The 22,108-nt window shown below is 43.6% G+C and overlaps 1 protein-coding gene across 15 annotated transcripts in view; it reads left to right on the top strand.

Moving 5' to 3' along the window:
- LOC108077708 (collagen alpha chain CG42342) overlaps window positions 1-22,108 on the top strand; it is a 73,066-nt gene that overhangs the window by 32,022 nt on the left and 18,936 nt on the right. For 7 of the 15 annotated variants that reach the window (XM_070286631.1, XM_070286629.1, XM_070286627.1 and 4 more), the window contains exons 3-8: window positions 18,504-18,583; window positions 18,816-18,923; window positions 19,040-19,108; window positions 19,992-20,045; window positions 20,182-20,352; window positions 20,736-20,841. In XM_070286631.1, coding sequence (XP_070142732.1) covers window positions 18,504-18,583; window positions 18,816-18,923; window positions 19,040-19,108; window positions 19,992-20,045; window positions 20,182-20,352; window positions 20,736-20,841 — 588 coding nt within the window. The remainder of the gene's footprint in view (window positions 1-18,503; window positions 18,584-18,815; window positions 18,924-19,039; window positions 19,109-19,991; window positions 20,046-20,181; window positions 20,353-20,735; window positions 20,842-22,108) is intronic. The other 8 variants (XM_017171155.3, XM_017171151.3, XM_017171149.3 and 5 more) reach the window with 2 other exon arrangements.

Raw genomic sequence — 22,108 nt, 5'->3', positions numbered from 1 at the left:
GACAATGAACTATGCTAAACTTCCAGCCGCAGTAAAACGGCTACGCTGAAGTGGGCGGCAAATATTTCGCTCAGTGGACGAGGGGAAAAATCAAGAGCAAAGATAGAGAGGTAGAGAGGGGAGAATACCATGGACCAAGGGTCCACATCGCCCCCGGGGGAACTGGGCCAACCGAAAAAGGAAGCGAACGATGAGATACAATTCGGCTAATAGAAGCGGCCAGGAGAATGTGGCCCCAGAAGGGGGATTTTCGGACAAAGTGGCAACTGTTCGGCACTAGATAAGCTCCGCTGCACTGACCACTTGGCAGATGGATTCGTATAGATTGGGGCTACTTGGTGTCCACTTAAGATACACAAAGCTGAAAAAGATACAAAAGTGGGCAACAGATAATGGAGAAGAGGGCCACAAACTGCTCAAGACGCTGGCAGGCAAAAGAGCCAGCCACACGAGAGAGTCCATCGAAAAGGAAAAACAAAAATTGATTAATGGATGCAAATGATTGAAAAACGGCAAACAAAAAACAACAGACCGGAATAAAAGCCAGTTCAGCAAGAGGGGATTTTTTGTTTCGAGGGAAAGCGGTCGGGGAAGCGCTTTGTGGAGGGGAAGTGATCGGTGGAATGTAGCGAAGTGAGGTGATCTGAGGGAAACATCAAAGATTGAACGCAGAGGTGCATGCCACGCGCCATCTGGCCCATGTGGAGGAGGTGCTGACCCCAAAAAGCAAAAGCAAGCCAAAAAGGAACATCAATTTGGTTTCCAATCAATTGAATGGACCTCACAGTCACATACAAAGAGTCGCTATCGCAAAAGCTGGGTTATATGTATCCTGATATATGTTTTTCAAAATAATTCCTTTCTATAAATTAGAATGCCTTCAATTCTTGATGTATTTAAAATCATAAGACTTAAGCTTTTTTTATTATTCAAAATATAAACACTTGCTGCTACTCTTTTAGCCACTGTTGTCGAGGTTCCCTAGAACCGTCTAGCTGCGGTTACTTTTTATTGCACACTAAAAATGATCCACAGCGGCATTGGATTGAATGCAGTGCATCCAATCCATCCATCCAGCCAGTCATCCGTCTGCTATCCGGCCTTCAATGCGTCAATTTGCCCATCCAGCCATCCATCTCGTCTGCTGACCGGACTGCAATTGTTTTGTTTGCTTTCCTGTCTGCCCCGCAAAAACCCACACACAAAAAACACACACAACACCGCCGCACACCCATCTTGGCTGAAGAATTGTAGCGCAAGAATAACACAAACCAGCGACGACGTCGGTGCTGTTAAAGCACCATGTACCATATACCATATAGCAAATGTTTATGGATTTTATTGGGACGGAGTGACGGAGGCTGATTCCCATCCAGAGATGCAGACCGAGACGAAGACGGAGAGACGGATATTCTGAGACTCAGACTGAGAGCTGAGACGAAGGCCAACCGTCGCCGATGACGTTGATGAATTTCTATTTACTTTGTTTAATTTCTGTTTTTATTTGCCATTCGCCTGGCCACTCAATACGAAGCATCGAATGTGGATGAAGAGGTCTGCCCTGCGTGCAATTAACGCAAAAGTACTGTACAGAGTACAGCCATGGCACAGAGGAGTGGCACTTCAGTGATGCCAACTGTGGAGGTGACAACCTGGCTAGGGTTCGATACTTTCTAATTTTACGAAATTTCAATTGATTTTAAATTGAATTTAAAATTTATTGAAACAATATATAGAGTGTTTCTTAATAAGCTTCTATTTTAATTTGTCAATTTAAATTATTTTAAAAGAAATGCTTTATATAATATTTTATTTCAAAATTTATTTCAATTTTAAATATATTATTTACAAAGAAATTTAAATGAGAAAATCTTTTGTAAATTAAATACATTTTAAAATTGATTAAACACTGCAACTTGGCTTGAAAACAACCAAGAAGACAGCATCGATTGAAAGTTTTAAGCTGCACTTACCGTTCGCCTGTTGCCCATTTAATTGATTTTGACGCCGGTTGTCGAATAACTCTGATGGTTCCCAGTCGCGTAACCCTTCTCTTTTACGGCTGCAATTAGTGCAGCGAGCTGTTGCATTTTCAATATGCGATAAGTACTCTCCTGCAGCTCCTTCCCTTGGTCTTTGTTTAGGGTCCTCCGGGGTCAGTTAGTTGTCTCAAATCCCGGGGCAACTCTCATTTTTCTTTGGCTTCTTCGGCTTTGTTTACTCTTCGTACTTCCTTCCTGGTAACTTTGTTTGTCCGGTGATTAACTACTGCTAACTGCGAACGCTCACCCTTTTTCCTTCGGCATTTCCCTTTGCTTTCGCAGCTTTGATTTTCCGCAAAGAGTGGCCTTCCCATTTCTGTAATTATTTACCCAACCTTTAGCCTTCGGAGGGAGTGAGTTAGATCTGTTTGGATACACATTTAGCTCGTTCCCGTAAGATTTGTTTGATTCTGGAAATCAAACAAGATAAATAGCAGAAAAAGAAATGGAGGGATGCATGGCTGTAAAGCAGTTTGACTCAAACAGATGAAGTTGCAACCTCAAATAGATTTCCTGTGTCATTGCATTTGCATAGCAGTATTCATTTCAAGCAGGTGCAGGAAAATCCAGGATAGCAAGGTAAAATGTATGGAAATGCAAATGTCTTTCGCCCTGCCCTGAATCACATGCAAGATATGTGTCAATATCAAGTCGATGAGATGGATATTGATCGCCTTTTGCCAACCATTGAAAATATTCAATGGTTCTTAAATATCAGCTCAAGTTCCCGATTCACCCACAACTTTGTACTGTTGGGGAGAGAACACTAATTAGTTTCTGACATTTTTCCCCAGCGAGAGGGAAGAGCAGGCAAATTGGCAATAACAAATAGCCGCAGTAAATCAATTGGAGCCGAAACTAGAAATTATATGAGCCATATATATGCCCACAAAGCGGTCTCATAACTTTCCGCGCCATTGCAAACGGTCGGGGCCCCTCAGTTTTTCCCGATTTCCCCAGATTTCCCTCGATTCTCCCACTCCTTTATTGCGGGTTGGTGAATAACTCACAATTCGAGCGGAGCGATTCATGAGTGTGCCAAATGCTGTTTGTTTTCGTTTCCCCGCTTTTTTTTTTTTGGGGATGAAAATGAAAAATATTTCATGGCAGCGATGAAAGCAAAGGCCTGGCCTAGTCCAGCTATGGAATAACTAATAAATTGGCGCTTAATCAACTTCTGGGGCCAAGCGGGAAGGCAGAACTGCAAAAAATGGGAAACAAAAAGCAAAACAAAAACAGAAAGGAACACCAGCTGCCGCACAGAATGTTGCAAGCAGCAAACTGCAGTCGGGATGAAAATTGTGTATCAAGTGGAATTAATTTAACTCACGGACCACAGCCGCAGTCGAGGCGAGGCGCCTCTTTCAGCATCTTTTATATAGATATGGAAAAAGTAAATAAAATGCAATCAAATTAAATGCAGCACAAACACAGAAGAGCACTCCAAGAAAATATAAAAACAAGAACATGAGAAATATAAATATTTAGATGAAAAGAAAAGTTTTATAAAAATAAGCTGATAAATAGATTTTTACTGTTACGCTTCAGAAAGTTATAAATACTTTTTATTTTTATTCCAAACTCTACAATCTGATTATCTGATTATTCGACTGATATTTTCTCTGAGTGCATTAACAGCAACAACTGAAGTGGCAGCAACTTCACTAGCAGCAGCAACAACTGCAAGTGCACTTGAGAACAGAGCGAGAACTTTGGGGATTGGCGAGCTCTGGCGCTAGTTGAGTCCAAGTAAAGAACACTTCTCTTAGCCGAACTCCCACAACACTTCACCCCACACCCTGCCCCTACTATCCCAGCATAGTCCACTGGAGCCATCAGCCTGTTGCTCGACTTTGGTCACAGCATGGTGCAACATTGTTGTAGTTGCTCTAGACTTTGGCCTGCCGCTTTCCTTGTTTTTTATTTGTTTGGTAGGCGCAGCGGAAGCAGGAAAAATAATAACAACAAAGCGCATAAATTTCAGCCACAGCACTAGCAACAACAAACAAAAACTGCCAAGAGGGAGCGGAAGAAATACAACGAAAAAGAAGTCGGCTAAACAAATTATAATCTCCCCCCGCTGCCTGTGCTTAAAGTGTTTCAGCTGGTAAAAACTTTCCGTAGATGAAAAACTTTTTAACCGCAAATTACTTATGTTTTATGTAACAAAAAGAATAGTAAAAATCTTCTTATTTTGTAATTCAATACCTTTTCTATCTCAGTAAGGGATTAATTAATTAATTTCTTAATGTCGTTATAGACTGTTTGCAATCCCGAACCCATTAAATTACCTCAATCTTCTTATAAACTTATTTTGAAATCCATTGAAATAACCCTCAAGAGTCGAAAGAAGAATAATGTACTATTTGCTGTGGTGCTTTCCACAAGCAAGAGTCTTGAACTCCTTAGTCTCCGCCGCCACATCAGCCAACAGCCTCGAGTAGTTGCCGTTGTCGTCGCTGGCCCAAGTTGTATTTATTTTGATTTAGCTGGCTCCTTTTGTTGGCGGCGCTAGTATTTTGTTAATGATGATGAAGCGCAGCATGTTGAAAGGCAAATAAACAGCGGCACATCGGCAGCGGCAGCTGCTCCCCCACACACGCTCTCTCTGGCACCCACACACGCACACTCGAATTCACTTTAATTAAGCAAACATTGAGAATGCTCAGCGTTGCGGCTAAAAAATTCATTAAAACAAAGTTCGGTCCTAGCGCGGAAAGCGCTTCCAATTGCTTTGGGTCGCTGTTTTTCTCCTAGCCGGAGCCTTGGAGCAAACAAAACGCACGCGCGTCACTGACAGACATTTAATTTGCATAAAAAGTTTGCCACCCGCCTCTGAAAACCCCGGGATTCGCCTACCGAAAGCCACGGGACTCGCCTCCGGAGTTGGGTGTCGCTCCGCCGTAGTCTTAGGTCCGTCCTGCGATCCTTGTGGGCGTCGCGATTGTTTGACTGCGGCAGCGACCCGCGACATTGTGGAGTATAATGGCAATAGACGAAATTTGCATAATGTTAATTTTAATTTGAAATTTGGCCACTCAACGGTGGCCCGGCGTCAGAAGAGCAGGACCACATTTATCTTACAACGTGTTGATGCGGTACATAAAATGCTCAGCAGCTTGGACCCTGCAAGAAGACCAACGATTGCCTAGGGCCCAAGACGAGACGGCATTAGGATAACTTTTGGCATAGAAAATATTATTTTAAATTGTACAGACTACCTTGGAGTCCCCACACAAAGAATCTATTGATAAAAGCATATTTTTTTCGGGGATTAATTAAATGTTTACATAAATAATGAAGAACTAAATGTGTGAAAATAAATTTAAGGTACATTCTCTCTTCAGAAGCAACTCAGACTTTAAATGCATTTATTTTCTGCCCAATTTAAAGCCAAATGAAATATTAAATAAGCCCGACTGTAGGCGTTTAATTACCAAATAATCTATCGGTGTGAAAATGCATTTGACACTTTAAGATTGCAAATAATTGCTATGAATTTTATAAAAGCCCAGAATTTACTTTTCTTATTTGTAAGAATTGAGTAAAAGGCGAAACAATAGGATTGTGAGTAGAGTCAAACCGAGATTTGCTTTGCCAGTTGTTCTATTCCATTTTCCTTTCGAATTCGTGGTCTGTGGTCCGGCCTTAAAGCGATCTCCTCCATCTTGGCCAGAAATTGTGGCCAGTGGGCAAGTTTGGCGTTCTTTTTATGAGAACCGGCGTGGCCCAGTCATAATGCGACTTGCAGTGGCTTGAGGTCATGGCGAGGATTTATGTGACCCCTTTTGTGGGGCCAAGTGCTCGGTGCTGGCTTGTCCGGGGCTTAAAGTGCATAATTGGCAATGTTGGCCCAGAGAGAGATTTATGCAGCTGCTGCTGCCTCAGCTGCTCCTGTTTCGGGCTCTGATTCTGATACTGGCCTCCTCCTCGAGCTGCATAATTAGCGCAAAGCCACTTGCGCCTAATGACCCTGTTAGACACGGGCGCATCACATTAGGGTCAGGCATCTGGGAATCAAGGAGATGGGTCAGCAGCCCACGCTCCTGGGGCGGCCATAAATAATGCATGCATATTGCACTCGATCCCGGCCCCCAATCATGCTGTCCAAATTTGTATTTATTAGACAATGCGCCACGGGGCGTATGTGTAATATGCCAAGCTATGCCATGCCATGCCATTAGATGCATTCCAATCTAACATGACAGCAGCCTCTGTGTGTGTGTGTGTGTGTGTGTGTGCGAGAGTGTGCAGTTACTGCAATCTTGTAAAGCCATTGTGGGTGCAGGGAATGCCCGGATTAGCCACGAGGTTCTCATCGCTTACATGCAATTCTCTGGGCCCCAGAACGGTTCTATTGAACCCGTTTGGAGTGCCCACATTATCATATTCCCTCCCCGCCCCAAGTCTCTCTGTTCCGCTCAGCCAGAGGAAAATCCAATAAAAATAATGAAGCTAGAGACAGCGACAGACCATCCAGCAACAATGGCGACGAGTGCAAGGAACGGCGAGCAGAGGGGGCCATAAAAAAGGACGCTGAGCAGCGTATGAAAAATATAAAAAGTTAAAATAATAGAAAGCTGCTGCATATTTTGACTCCAGAATAAATAGACTTTTGCATACACGAAATATGTGTGTGTGTGTCTGTGTGGAGGATGTCGGTGGCGTAGCACATACTCAATTTATTTACAAAGCAGGACTCTCAGTCACAGCCCAAGCTCTGTGGCAGTTGCAGCGAAACATATATAAATATGTCGAGAGAAGGGCGTGGCACATACTCATCGTACTCGTCTTTGTACTCGTCCACATGTACATACCATAGCTTGCATTTTGGCCAGCCGAGTGCCGTAGTTAAACACTCATTGTTGATGCTTCCTCAAACCCAAAAAGCCTCAAAACAAAGCGAAGAGAGGAACGGGTACAGAGACAACACCCCCGGTCGCCCATTCACACTCAATCACACACTCGCTGACCGCTCAATGGGCAAATAACATGTCAAGTCTCATTATGATTCGCTCACAAATCGGGTAACCACATCCATCGGTGGGTACAGTGGTGCGGCATTAAGGTGAAAAACGATAATCCCATCTCAAACACTTTCGAAAGTTATAGTATGCTGATGGAAATCGATTAAATTTAATTTCCACGTTGTTCGAAAGCCTCTTCAAAATGTAAATATCGAGGGCATAAAGCGAAGTTCATGGTATTATGGCCACAATTATTTTGCATGCTTATCGGCAAATGGAGGAGCATTATTTTAAATCGGTGCTTAATCACCAGTTGTGGGACCACTGTAACTTGGCCTGGTCGCGCTTCATCGGTGGACTGTTGGAGTGGCCCCAGCATCGTTTTTATCAGTCAGCCTGCGCCCGTCCCTTTGGCCCTCCGGCATTGTCCAGGTCCGTCTGTCTCCGTCCGGGGCTCTGGGTGTGTGTGTATGTGTGTGTGTCTGCTAAAATGGCTGGCAATTTAGAATTTATGGCAGCTGCATGATTTGTATGATATGAACGTAAGCAGTTTGCACTCACGTACCAAGGGGGGCACGGATCCATCCGAATGGAGGGCAGGAAGCGAGGGCACAAAGGGTTGCCGGCATCCGCATCTGTATCTATGTGTCTGTATCTGTATCTGCGACTCTGTCTCTGCCCCGGGCAGCGGCGCATTTGTCTATTTGAACTTGTGCCGGGCGCAATGTGATCATTTAATTTGAATTCGCGTCTGACGTGGCCGCCGGCAGAAAATTAAACAACGCACAGGATGCGCATACAGATGCCAAAAGGGCTGTGGAGCCAGGCTTTTTTCCTATATAACGTATATATTTTAGCTGCCGCTCATTTGCATTTGCCTGTAAAATTGGTTAATTTCATTCCCATGTAGCTGGCCGCGGCGGCGGTGGCTCGCCTGTAATTTGCTCATTAAAGCAACGGGCGCTGTAGGATGCTGGGTGACTGGGTGGCTGGGCGAAGGATGCATCAGGCATCGGCATCCGGGCATCAGCTGTTGCCTCGCATTATGCGCGTAAGCGTAAAACTTTCAATTATTTAAATTATGCCACATGAACAATGCCACAAAAGCTTCAAGCCGGCACACACACACATATGCCGCCAGAAGCGTCAGCTGCAGGTTTTCGATGGTGTTGCCGAGCAGTTGCTGCTCCTGATGTTGCCCATGTTGCTGATGTCGCTCCTTCTGCAACGTTGTTTCCAACATTGTCGCCCATAGTTATCTGGCCGTCTGCAGATTCCATGTTACAAAATTGCCGCAAGTTAAACGCATGTCGACACGGAACACACCGCTGTTCCCTTGAAAAGTACACAGAGAAATAAACTATTATGAACATGTAATAAAATAGGGAAAATCGTATATAAAATGTAGCTTTCTCTAGCTAATTTATTTAAATAAATCCAGAAGAAATTTGAAGTGGCTGGATGTTACTCTTAGTTCTGTTGCTAGATTATCTTAAAATATATCCTTAAATAAGTCGGATTGCCAAAAGAGTTTTCTCTGATTATTTCTTAATATATTCACTTAAAAAGTCTGGTGATTTTCCTTAGTGTATAACTCCAACACTTTCTTCCACCTCCTTCCGACACCATCTCCTGCAACCGAACATTACCCACATAATTCATTCATATCATCAGCGCTCCGCTCTGCTCCTCCTGCGGAGGAGACATCGCCGGATGAGTGATGGGTCCAGCATATCGCGCATATCGACATCATAACCATTGTGTAAATGTCAATTCATCCCATCCCCAGTGGAGAGCTGCTGAGGTGTCGGGAGACGAAAGGATGAGGCCCCAATGTTTCGTTTTCCCCTTCGTTATTTATTGGGAATATTGCTCATACGCCGGGTGTTACGCGTCAAAAGATGGAATTACTGAAGCGTAAACCAACGAGAAGATATACTACAACTGCTTATAGGATATGATACTGTCTGGCTGCTTAGCGCCGGCATAAATTATGCAATGCAATGCATACGGGAATGTATGTGGGAAATTATTCAGACCGCAATTCTTTTGCGGAATCACAGTGGTTCACTGGAGCGAAGGGTATCCAGGATTGGTGAGTGCCGCTAAAAAGGAACTCCAATTTGCCCAACTCAGCGCCATTGGATGAGCACTGTCAAACAATTTATGCGGCAGGAGTAAGGATGGAAGCCAACGCCATAGCCATCGCCATCGCCATTGCCATTGCCAGCACCGCCGACGCTGACATCACAATTAAGCCATAACTCATCGGGCAATGGCAATATGTGAGCTGCATTTTGTATTGTGTCAGTGGCTCGGTTACATTCCATTACAGCCATAAAAAGAGGCTTACCACCGACGATGCCGAAAAAGAGGGACGAAAAAATCTGTACAAATGCCACACACGAAATGCAACAGCAAAAGGCGGCATCAGCAGACCAAATAAACCATTTCGAGGCGGTGCACAGCAAGAAAAAGCTATCCTTTTTCACTTAATTGGGTTTTACTTAAACTTGAAGCTTATTTAAATATAAAAATATTACAAATTGGCCATAATACCTTGATACAAAAGTCAGGCTTCTGCTAGCTGCTTTATTTTTCCCTTTTTAAATATTTAATTAGGCACAAAAAAAAAGCCTATAGCAGAATATAAAATTCATTACACTTCTACCTATATCTAAAAAGTTATACATTTTTAAAATGTTTGTTTCGAATTTCGAGATATATTTTTTCCTCCTTCATCCATTGGAATTATAATTCTTCCCAGAAAAAAAAAATAAATATAATTCCTTAAATGTATTACAATTTTACATTTTAATAAAAGACATAAAAACATAAGACATAAAAAAAGAGCAGCTGGTGCGGGAACGGCTACAGATACAGATACGGATCGGGCAACCCATGCATATAGATACAGATACGTATCCCATTCATTGCCCCGGCGGGCCACTGCCTGTTTCATATTCGCATGTATTTACTTTGTATCACTTGTCACATTTTTTTATTGTCACTGGCCGCCGCTGTGGGTGCTGTGATTTTTTATGGCTCATCTGTATCCCAGGTCCGGGCGAGGGAATGCCGGGAATCCGCCGTTATTATTATTGTTATTATATCATTCTTCATCAGCTTGATTCGCCATTCATTGTTGTGTTTATAAGGCGCACAAAAAACGTACGAGAGCGAGTATCTTTCATTATTTGTTTGCCGCTGTCGCAGCTGCTGAAGGGATTAATTTCTTGATTTACCCGTGGAATATATTTACATGGCTGCCACAGCAGATATATATAAATATATATTCCGGAGGGAGCATTGCTTTGTTCCTGTGCCGCTGCTTGCCGTTGTCCCGGGCAGCAGTTGCCACCGAAATGGCTTCAATTTCGCTGTGGTCTTAGCGCTTTATTTCTGCGCCGAGCAATTGCGTGGAAGCGTATACATTTTCCAGCGGAAAATATGCTAATGCCATTCGATCCGGAGGGGGAGCAGCCATCAGTCAACAGCACGTCAGATGCGAGAAAAGTGAAATGAAATTCTTATTTTCTTATTTTTTATTCTGTTCTCTGTTCTCCTCACATCTAAGCGCCAAACACTTTCCATTGTTGAGAGGGCTTTACCCTCGACTCAGCATCCCCATCGCCAACGCTCATTCCACCCACGTATTTTTCTAGGGGATTATCATTCTCCTATTTCTGGGGGGTCGGCGGGACTGTTCAAATTGTTTTAGATTTTCCCTTTGTTCGGTGCAACGCATTCTGCAGATACCCTATTGATTATTTTGGTTGTGCTCCCAAATAACAGGGGAAAAAAACAAAGCAACAATTTCGCAGGATTATCCTTGGGACTTTATATATTAGTCCCGTATTTGTTTTCTATTTATTTCGAGGAGAGCGAAAACGAAAAATAAACACGGAAAAACAAAAGCATCAACATCTCGAGGCCACTGATGGCAGGAAAAGGGTTTGCATATCCAGGCTGACGTCCCGCCTGGAACCGGCCAAAGCCGTTTACCAATTACTTAAACATAAGGTAAAGCCCCGAGGGATTTACAAGTGTTTTTCCTCGTTTTCCCTCTTGTTTTTCCTCTTTTTTTCTGGCCCGTTCCTTTTGTTTGCTGTTCGCATCAGGAGACAGGCGTTTTAATAAACTGTTTTCCCTCGACTTTAAGGACCTCCGAAAATAAGTGACAACATTACCATTAAATCAAATGGCTCAAGGCGAAAGTTTCCTTTCGAGTTGAGAAACTTGCACACTGATTCCCCGGATCACTGCTTGAGCCACCCTCAACCAGATATGATTATTCAGGCATTTACTCGCTTTATCAACGGCTGAACCAGCATTTTCCGTGAATCAAAACACACCGACTGCCGGCTGTCGCAGTTGTCACAATGCAAATTATTACCCGACACCCACTCAAATTGCGGTTTAATCAAATTGCATTTGAAATGCAAAGCGAGCAAAACCAAAGAGCGGCAAGGAAAGTTGGAAAATGCAAATCCCTGCTGCTGGGAAATGAAAACAAGAGCGCCGGAACGAATGAATTATTTTATTAACGCTTAACAAAGGCAGAAAACCAGAAAAAAACACACTCTTCGCTCATAAATATCAAAGTGAATTCAATTCCCCGCTGCTCTATTAAAATCACATTACCCGTCGTAAAATGCCATTTAAATCATAAAAAATTTCCCATAAATTCATATAACAACAAAGCATAAAACATCAACAAATAAAAATAATACGCTCGGCGCATAAATCAAAGCTTGGAACTGCAATAAATTATGCAATTTGCATTTAAAACCAAAATATAAATAACAAACAATTCGCTGTAAAAGGAGAAAAAACAACCGCAATCAGCGATTTTCCGGAGATGAAAACAAACACAAGTGAAATGACAAACCGATGTGAAGCTAATTTGTCAGTCCGACAGGATGGGCTCAGCTGGCTGGTTCAGGGAGGAGCAGGCCAGACCACAATGCCATGGGGCCGTCACTCAATCAGATCAGAATCAGCGAAAGCGAATTGAAATCCGTCTGCGGATACCGGAATGCAATTTACAATTAACCGAAGAATGAATTTTTCCCGGCCAAGGCAATTACCTATAATATTTATCGCCAAACCGCAAAACATTTGTCAAGCGTCGCATTTACATGTGTAATTGGCAAACGAGGCGACCAAAAAGATGGGCGTGTCCCAGTCGGCGTTAATTAATTGGCCCATAAAGAGCAACCTGTTGGAGTTGACTCCTCTGCAGGCAGTGTGGTCTATGGGGAAAATAGCTAATAGTAATTCGCTGAAGTCATTTTCAACTATTTTAGTTGTAATTGTAAGGTTTTATGAAATTAATAATCATTTATTTTGCTTTGAAATCAAATGAATTTAAGGTTTGCTTTAAAAAAAGAATAATTACAGACATTTCAGGTAAAATTAAAATTCAAATTAAAGTAGCCAAGAACTGAATTTAATTAATGGCCAAGTAGAAGCCAATTTATGTGTCACATTTCTTCCATTTAAACTGCTCGAAATTCGAATGTCAAACTCTGGCATCCATGCCCCAAATCCACCAATTAAGCTGCACATATTACTATCCCTATCGCTTTACCTCAGTGACTACGATAGAATTCCGAATTTATGGCCGTCATTTAATTAGGGAAATAATGGCAAGGCTGCAAAGGCAAACGGTGACATGTCGACAAATCGATAGGCGGCGACCAGGATCAACATCGGCAGCATATGGCTCCCATAATGCAACAGATTTGTCAGACATTTGCCTTCTGGCCGTGGCAACGCACACTCTCCTCACACAGCACATAAACACACACACACACCGCACACACACACATTACACACAACCAGCTGGCAACCATTTGCAGTTGTCATCTCTGTGCTTGGCTGTGTCTGGGTCTCTTTGGCATTTACCTCGTGCAAATTTTCGCCTGTAAATAAAACCAGAGGCAGAGGCGGAGCCGAGGCCAAGGAGCCGGAATATATCCTGGATACACATATATGTGTATGTGTGTGCGTGTGAGACTTCCTGTAACCGCCTGGTGTGTGAGTGGGCTTCCGTTTCCCTACAGCTAATAAAAGTTTGTCATAATGCATTTGTCGAGCATCAGACGCCGAGTCGCCCGAGGGCCACTAATTTGGACCGGACCATTGTTGATTACTTGCCAGCCATAATGATCTGACTATGTGATGGCTATTTGCGCAAGTGTGTGTATATACGTGGCACCTAAGACGTACATAAGTCAATTAAGGGACATTTGTGTTCACTGAAGTGCAATAATTAGTTATGGAGCCTGGACTCTTCTGATAATAAAGCAATACATACTACATAGTTTAGACTGCATATTCCGCCCACTGATGGCGTGGCTAAATTTAATTTATGATTTATTATCCTATCTCTTCTTACCTGTTGACAAAACACACTCCGAAGGACAACCTGTCCCAGCTCACTAATTTACTGTATAAATATGTATTAATATGACGGGACAGAACAGGTTTCCTGCTCCTAATGAGCAGACATAAATCACGGTAGCCCAAACGGGTTCGCCCATCTGATAATCACAAAATCATATTCAGCCAGGGGACCTGGCTGGTTGTCTTTTTCGGCTTGTTTGCTGGGTTCTGGCTGCACAGTCAGTGTGTCAGCTTGGGTAGGGGACAGAGTGGAGTTCCAGGAAGTAACCGAATCGCTCTACAATTACAGTCTGCGACAGGAGCAGCACCCGTTGGAGGATGCTCCCGAATCCTGGGACAACATGAGACACTTTTGCGAACAAAACACCGTTAGCAAGCAAAAAAGAACAACAACAAAAAATCTGCAAAGAAGAAAAGGGGAAAAGGAAAGCAGGCTACGAGACGACAAGAGTTATTTTGTATGGAAAGTATCGCATATCAGCAGACGACAAGGACAAGGACAGCGCTGAGAGCCAGGACGAGGGTCGGGCTCGGGTCCCGTCCCCGTCGCAGTCTCGGCCATTGTTTGAATGTAATGTAGCGCCGCATTTTCGTGCTGCTTCTGTGTACTTTTAGTGCTGCTGCAAAACGCATTTATTGAAGATTTACAGCGGCAACTTGCAGACAAACAACCAGCAACAAACGAGAACGGCTGGAAAAGCGAGCAGCGTTTGGTGCGCCTTTTGGCATTTGAGCAACTTACATATTTCCCTCGTTTTCCTCGTCCTTTGTTTTCCACAACGCCGCCGGCTACATAATTTCATTTGCATTGGCAAAAGGGACGTGAGAAAGGAGTGTGGAAAAGGTGAGGAGCGCAGGGGGTGCACTGAAAGGAAAATTGATTTGATTTGAGGGAATATATGATGACCTTCGTAGGTTCAATGAAATACCTTGAACGGTTTTATTTAAGGTAGATTTTACAGAACTCTAGCCTGATCAAAATAAAACCCATGGCAATATACATTATTCTTGAAATGATATAGTAATTTAGATAAATTTCTGATTTTTTCAAAAGATTCATTACAAAAATCATACTACTACTATTATATTACTATTTCTTACCGTGTTCGGAAAATCGTTGGGAAAATGCGGATGCGTGACTCCTTTGGGGCCAGCAGGCTGGGAAAACTTTTGCAGTTATGTCCGCAACAGGAAGGAAGGAGCAGAAGCAAATGCTTTAAGTATGCCCACCATTTCGTATTTGGGTGCATTTCGCATTTGCCTGCTGCTGACGCACGTACGAAGAAGGATCCTAAAGGGAGGACATCACAACGAGGTCTCCGGGGTGCACAAGGACGACACACGTCACGGCAAAAGTTAAAAGTTTGCCATCAATGTTTGCATTTCAAGTTTCACTCCTGGCTGGCAGTTCATTTTGCTTCTGCTGGGCGCTGTGCACAGACGTCCTTGACAGGATGACAGGGATCCAGGATGGCTGCTGCTGGATCCAGGAGTATGGAGCAGCTGCAGTCGCTTTTCGTGCACTTTCTGCAGCAAGTCACTCGGGCTCCACTTTAAGCGCAATTTAATTTTTTCTTCTCTAACTTTCGTTTTAAGCAGAGCTAATAAAAACGGCAAGTGGCTTTTGGCTTTAAAGCTGAAGAGGAATTCGATTTTAGTCTCAAAAGCTGTAAAACTTTTCTCACAACTCAGAGATAAGCGGCAGGTGCACTGGGAAATTTTGCAACTTGAAATTGAGATAAATTTAAGCATATATGTGAACGAAAGAACGTTCAATGTGGGGTTTTAATTGATATAAATTTATTACGAGCTAAGAATAATAATCAAAATGCTCTTAAATAAATTTGTAATATTTTCTTCACAATTAAACAGAATTTTCAGTTCAAATGAAACAATTTTTGGTTTACAACCTGCTACCTGAACAGCCTGCCAGCCCAATAAAAACGTTTCCAAGCTCTTGGACATCCAATCAGCCTGCTATTCAAATCGAGCCCAAAAGAGTTATCCTTTGGCAAAAAATCAATTGAGCTTTGACCACCGACTGAACTCAGTTAAATCTCTGAACCCTGCCGTCTGTGGGCTTTCATTCTGGAGTTTGGTGTCCAGAGTCTGCAACAACTTGGCAAATTAGATGATTCTCTGGGAAAACGAACAAGCCCCAAGAGTGGCGGCAAAGTTGCTACCGAAACTTCAATTCCCCTATCAGGTGCGGCAAGGGTTTGGAGTTGCGATTTGGCTTTCCAGTCGGTTTTTCCAACATTTCCCAGTCTGGCGTCTGCCCTTCCGGCTGTTTGTCTACTTACTCGACCGTTGTTTGTTGTACGTGTTGTACGCACGTAAACGATGCCAAGTCGAGTATTTATTACGCGCACAACTTGACATAATTCCCATTTTCTGGGGGAGGAAAGCGACTCCAGCGAGAGGTTGGCTGGGTCCTAAGCTGATGCAGCAGTTGAACTAATGCCATCGATATAGATTTATAACTCCGCCTGCACGTCTGTGTGAGTACGTTCAATTGCCTGCGCCATCATCATCAGTATCAGGGCCATACATTCAAGACGACAGCGATGTCATCAAGTTGGGTGGAACGGAAAAAATACAGGGGGAATGTTAGAGTACAGTGACTCGACCATGCAATACCCAGGATCTAGAGCATAAAAAAACAAGCCAACTTACTAGGGAAACAACTTTTCCTTTGGCTTAAAATCTTACAACTTCAATAATACTTTGATAGAACTACATCAAAAGGTTTCTTAGAGTTATCAATTAAGTTTACCTTATGCTTTATCCCCTTATATCCTCTTAAGATACTTTTTTGTTCCAAAAATATACTCTTATCCAATATACCCTTCCGTTCTACGAGTACCCAGCATGAAAACAAGTTGCGACTTAACAACTTCATCAGCTGGCAGCTCACTTAGTTTGGCTGACAGCCTATATGGATGTGGACATGGATGTGTATATGTTCGCAATGAGATTTCTTAGCGCATTAAGGAGCAGTATCAACAGGATCTGGAACAACAGCGAATAAATGCCATTAGCAGCCAACAAACTGTAAGCCAAAATGGCGCCATCAACGCGAAAATAATACGGAAAATGCGGCGTTAATGGCAACGTTGGAAAATAGGGCAGAAAGAGGGAGACGGCTGCATGTGGAGGCAAACGATGTTATGATTATGATTATTATGTTGCTATTAGATTAAGAGCAATTTTAACTTTTTCCGCTCGCTCACAAAGGCGAAAGGCGAAAGACTCAGGGCGAAAGGCTCCCCTTTTCCGATTTTCCGTTCCTTACTTGCGTTACTTTCTTTTTTCGTGCGTCAACGCTTTCCGTTTGGCTTTGGCTTACGACACTTGACGCCCCAGATCTCTGCCCCCCAAGTCTCCCTTCCTTATCCACCGCCCTCCCAACTTTCCGTGCACCCCGAAGGGCAGAGTTACTCCGCCATTGTTCTAGCCCGGGTCTTAGCCACGCTTAATTGGTTGGCTTTTATTACTTGGCAAGTACTGCAAGCGCATAATTTGCGACGGCGACGACGACGACGATGTCGGCGAACAGTGGGCCAACTTCAAGATTATACAAATTTCATGGATGGATTAACGAAGCACTTCCAAAAAACATTCTTAAAAGATCAATTGATTAGCCTGAAGCCGAAAGAAAGTTCATTAAAAGATTAGGAGGCTTCAAGAACATTTTATTCCATAAGTTCGTATTAATTTCAGTCTTGGTAATAATCTTTTTACGATGTAAATGATTCAAATTCATGATTATAAATTATGGTAATTTATAATAAGGAATCTGAATTAAATAAATATGAGTTAAGCTTGGAATAATCTTTAAATTTCTTTTTAAGTACAAGCTTCAATCTTAACTCGTACTTCTTACATAAACCCAAGCAACGAAACAATCTTCAAATTCCAGAAAATACACATTGCTAGTCGTAGCTCATGGTTTTCCTCCTTATTCACTGCTCTAGATTCTTTTTCTTGGCTGCGCAAACGGAGAAATCTTTTTTTAATTAAATAAGCATCCGTAGATTAGGAGGCAGGGGCCCCGGTATCACATCACTTCGCACCTACACCGTCTGGTACAGGGTCACGCCCACTGCGTTGCCGCCCACTTGGGCCACGCCACCCACCGGCAGGGGGCAGGCGCGTGCCTTTGGTAGTTTGCGGCACCATTTTAGCGCGAAATGAATTTAAATTGTTTGCCGTCGTTTCCTGCATTAAGGGCAGCTTCCTTTTGAAGACCTTCTTTGCCGGCGGAGCTGTAGAAAAACGAAATTACTCAATTACAACAATTATTAGATGGAACGGCCCCCGAAAGTTCTCAGTGGATGGGGGAGGAAGGGCTTCCTGCGGCAGCCCTGCTGTTTTGTTGCTGCTGCTTGCGCTGCTGCAGTTGTTGCTGCCTTTGTCTGTTAATTTAATTAAATATCTTTACACCTTCCGCCGACCCATACAAAAGCCCTTGTCTTGGAATTTTAGGTGTTAATTTCCTGTCCCGTAGATGCGAAAAACAACGAGTGCAGCTAGTCGGCTCTAATAAAAATAATTGCCACGGCCAGACAGGCGGCAGGAACAAGAACAGGAGCAGGCGCAGGAGCAGGAGCTGCAGTGGAAAATTACAAGACACCATGAAGGAGTACGGACCTCCGGGTTTTATGCTACGGAAAATTGCATGCGAAATAATTGAAAAGCATCGACTGCAGCTTTGTCCTGCCGCATCCTTGGAGCAGATAAAGTTTTCTCGCCACTCGCAGCTCCGGCTGCTCCGAAATAATAGCAGCCAAAGTGGTTGTAAATATTTTCCAGCAGCTCCTTCTCAGCCCGCAGCGTGACAAAATGCTGCGAAAAGTCATTTTTCAGCTAAATGAATTTGCGCCAACTGCGCAAAAAACGATGCCCAAAAAAAAATTGTGATTTCGCGGGGGAACAGGGGGATATGTAGCCCAAGGAAATGACTTTGCCACTGACCCAGCATCCTGCTGTGGGTCAGCGGCGAGTTCAATGCGCATCTAATGAGGCGATCCAAGATGTCTCCGCCACGACTAACCGCCCAAACTTTCTGTTATCCTTGCAGGTCCTCCAGGTCCGCCGGGTCCGCAGGGCAAGCGAGGGAAACGCGGCAAGAAGGGCGATGCCGGCGACAAGGGCGATCCGGTAAGTGGCTCCAAAAGCTAAATAAAATTGTGAAATATATTAGCAATAATCAAGTTTTTATAATTTCTGAAATATTTTAACAATTAATAGTAACAACAATTAACGATAATTATAACTATTAAAGCATTAAGAAAACTTTATTAAGCACTAACTTCTGAACGAAGTTTAAACATTTTAACATAAATTTAAATCGAAAAGAAATGCAAATATAATCCTTGTTCTCCCTCTGCAGGGCCTCAATGGCATCGGTGGGGAAAAGGGTGCGGCAGGCAAGCCCGGTGACAAGGGCCAGAAGGGTGACACCGGGCATCCTGGCATGGATGTGTTCCAGACGGTGAAGGTAAGTCGGCGTCATCCCAGCCTCCATATCATCCTGACATCCTGCAAGGGCTGCTGCAATTCTTGGCCGCAAATTAAATAGAGTCTAACCGGATCTAAATTGCTTTGCATTCCTAGGGTCTGAAGAGATCGGTGACAACGCTGCATGGCGGCACGCTGGGCTATGCGGAAATAGTTGCTGTTAAGGTATTGCCACCACCTTCCACCCACTTACTCGCCACTTGCCACTGCTCCCCGTCCCCTGCCTGTTATTTCCCATTAGACGTAGACATGGTCAAGACCATTTTTCAGGGGCCAAATGCAGATGGCCGGGAGATGGCAGCTGGCACACAACAAATTATTTGCAACTTGTTGTCCTTGGTTGTGTCTCCTTGGTCCCTGCTCTGGATTTGTGCTGTCCGGTCCTTGTAGTTGTCCTTCGTGTAGTTGTGTTTATTGTCTCGCTTCATTCTCGTTTGTAATGCTTTTAAGTTGTCTCCTGTCTTGGCTCTTTTGTTTAAACTGCGCCATAAATTTGTTGCAACATCGTAGTTTGGTCGATTTTTCCCCCCTTTCATTCCCTCTTCCCGGGGTAGTGGCATCTTTTTGGTAGTTTTTAATGGAATTTCTATCCTATTTGTCCCGAAGTCTTGAGTTTCACTTTAAGGCCATTTAATTTGGCTCAACTATAGCTTTTGTTGCTTTCAATTTTACAGAAGCTTAAAATAGTAGTTGTTTTCCTGATTTTAAAACCTGAACTTAACTTTGTTTTGCTTAACTCTTTGCATTATTCCCTACTTAGTGAGTAGTAATTATTGGGTAGTTGTTAATTCAAATTCCTTTTGTTATATTTACAAGACAAGACTCACTAAGAGCTTGTTACCTTTCGTAGTTTGGCCTCCTTTTAAATAATTAAAACCTGTTTTATTTGCCTTAATTTGCCTAATTTCGCTTTTGCAGCAGTCTTTGACTAACATTTTTTGTTCATATATTAAAACATTTTATTTGAAACATTATTTTGATTAACCCATTTGATTTTTAATATTCTTTGACGGTACATTGTTGTTTTGGTTATTGTTGATGCTGTAAGGACTTGCAAGAAGCAGGCGTCAATGTATCCGCTTCAACAGTCATACAGCTGAAGGTGAGTTCGTTGAAGCCTCCTTTGTTCCCAGCATGTCCTGTGTATAGTTTATGTCCTGCACGTGCCTCCGACCTGGCCAACTCCACGGGAGATTTTAAGCTAATAAACATGTTTCCCCGTTCCCCTACCCCCACAGGGTGAGCCTGGAGAGCCGGGTCCACCGGGACCGCCGGGCGAGGCGGGACAGCCTGGTGCGGCTGGTGAACGTGGACCACCGGGCGAAACCGGAGCGCAGGGTGTCCAGGGCGAGACCGGACAGCCAGGACCCGCCGGACCGCCTGGAGCGGCGGGCGCACCTGGCACGAAGGTGAGTTCCCCAGCATGATTCACCGAAAATCCCACACAGAAAACCGAAACAAAGGCCGCACACACACACACACACACTCTGCCACAACCAGAGCCACGACAATGAAAGAATCGGGGGAGGAAGATGTCACCAGGATTAATGCATTATTTGTATCTGTTGGATAAACACGGCGACGGCTTAAGTGACTGCCAGTGATTCGCTGTCATCCTGTCTTTTGTTCTCCTGATTTTCCCATTTTCTTTATGGCTCGCCCTTTTCAGTCCCGCTCTTCGGTTTTCCACAGCATTTTCGTTTATCGTTTATTTATGCATTAGGGCTAGGCTCTTCTATGACTCTGGATTTCCCCTTAATCCCTCAATGACTCACTCTCGCACTCTCCGCAGGGCGACAAGGGCGATCGGGGCGATCGTGGCCTCACCACAACCATCAAGGGCGACGAGTTCCCCACGGGCATCATCGAGGGTCCTCCGGGGCCGCCGGGACCACCTGGTAAGTGCCAGCTGATTTTCTGTGTGTTTGTTTGTGCGAGCATCATCCAACAGCCACTTAACGCCCAAGGAGATACAGATACGGATACGGATACAGATACTATGGTGTACAGAGAGAAAAATGCTAGTCTAGACTTTTCTTTTAAACACAATATTTCTTACCTGAATGAAAAGTAATTTTTAGAATTTGTATAACTTAATTTACAAAACAATCATATGTTTCATAGAGGTGTAAGGTAATCTCTAGAGATTTTCCGTTTCTTTCGGTGAAATACCTTATTTTTCCCTGTGCAGATACATTGATGCAGATACAGATACTGGCGCAGTTTGGGCATCGGTCGATCGATGAGTTTTTCAAGTGCTGCCACGCGGCTGCGGGTCGCCTAATTTATTGTCATCCGCATCTGGGAATGCTCTCACCAACAGAAACACCAGCGCATCGGCCCCCATCCTTATCCTCATCTAATTGAGTCATTGACTAGCGCTGGGTGCCATTAGTTTGGCCTTTGATTTGCTACAGGCCTTTTATTTTTGGCCGGCTCGTTAAATGGAAATCGGAGTGGCAGCGTGCATTTCCCCGATTTTATTCTTTTTGATGGGATCACACATTTTTTAAATATTTTATTGCATAACCCGGGCCATATTTGGAAATTTTCTAATTTCATTTGGCTGCATTTTGGCGATAACATTCACGACCTTTGTTGTTCGTCCGCCTCGTTCGGACTTCAGCGTCAATTAAATGCGCACAAAAATGTCGGGAGTTCGGCACCCGCCCATCCGGGCCACGCCTCCTCAAATGGCACGCCCACAAACAACAATAGAATTTCCATTTATTGGAGTTCGCCCCGGGTTTTATGAGCCGGCCCCAACACATTTCTGCACTTTATTCGAATTTAATACACGAAAATAGCCCAAAAAACATGCCGTTCCAAAATAGTTGAAACGCGCCCGAGAATCCAATACAAATCCAGCAATTCTCGTAAAAATTTGTAGACCCCAAGAACCCCCAACACTGGCCGCAGTCGTAAAAATGCAACTTTATGTCATTTATGTTGCTTTTAGCGGCTCATTAGCATGACTACCATCGAGAGTAGTACAACACCACAGCGGGGAATGGTTTGGGATGGGATGGGTTAGGATGGATAGAGCCCGACCTCAGTGGGACAGCTTGTACTATTGTTTTAGTATTTTACTAGGGGCACTCAGTGGTCGCAATAAATGGGCAATAGGCCGGGGCTGGGACTGATGGATATAGTAGATGGATTGAT

The sequence above is a fragment of the Drosophila kikkawai genome, chromosome 3R (assembly GCF_030179895.1).
Source record: "Drosophila kikkawai strain 14028-0561.14 chromosome 3R, DkikHiC1v2, whole genome shotgun sequence".
NCBI lineage: Eukaryota > Metazoa > Arthropoda > Insecta > Diptera > Drosophilidae > Drosophila > Drosophila kikkawai.
This window is presented reverse-complemented; position numbering and strand designations above follow the sequence as displayed.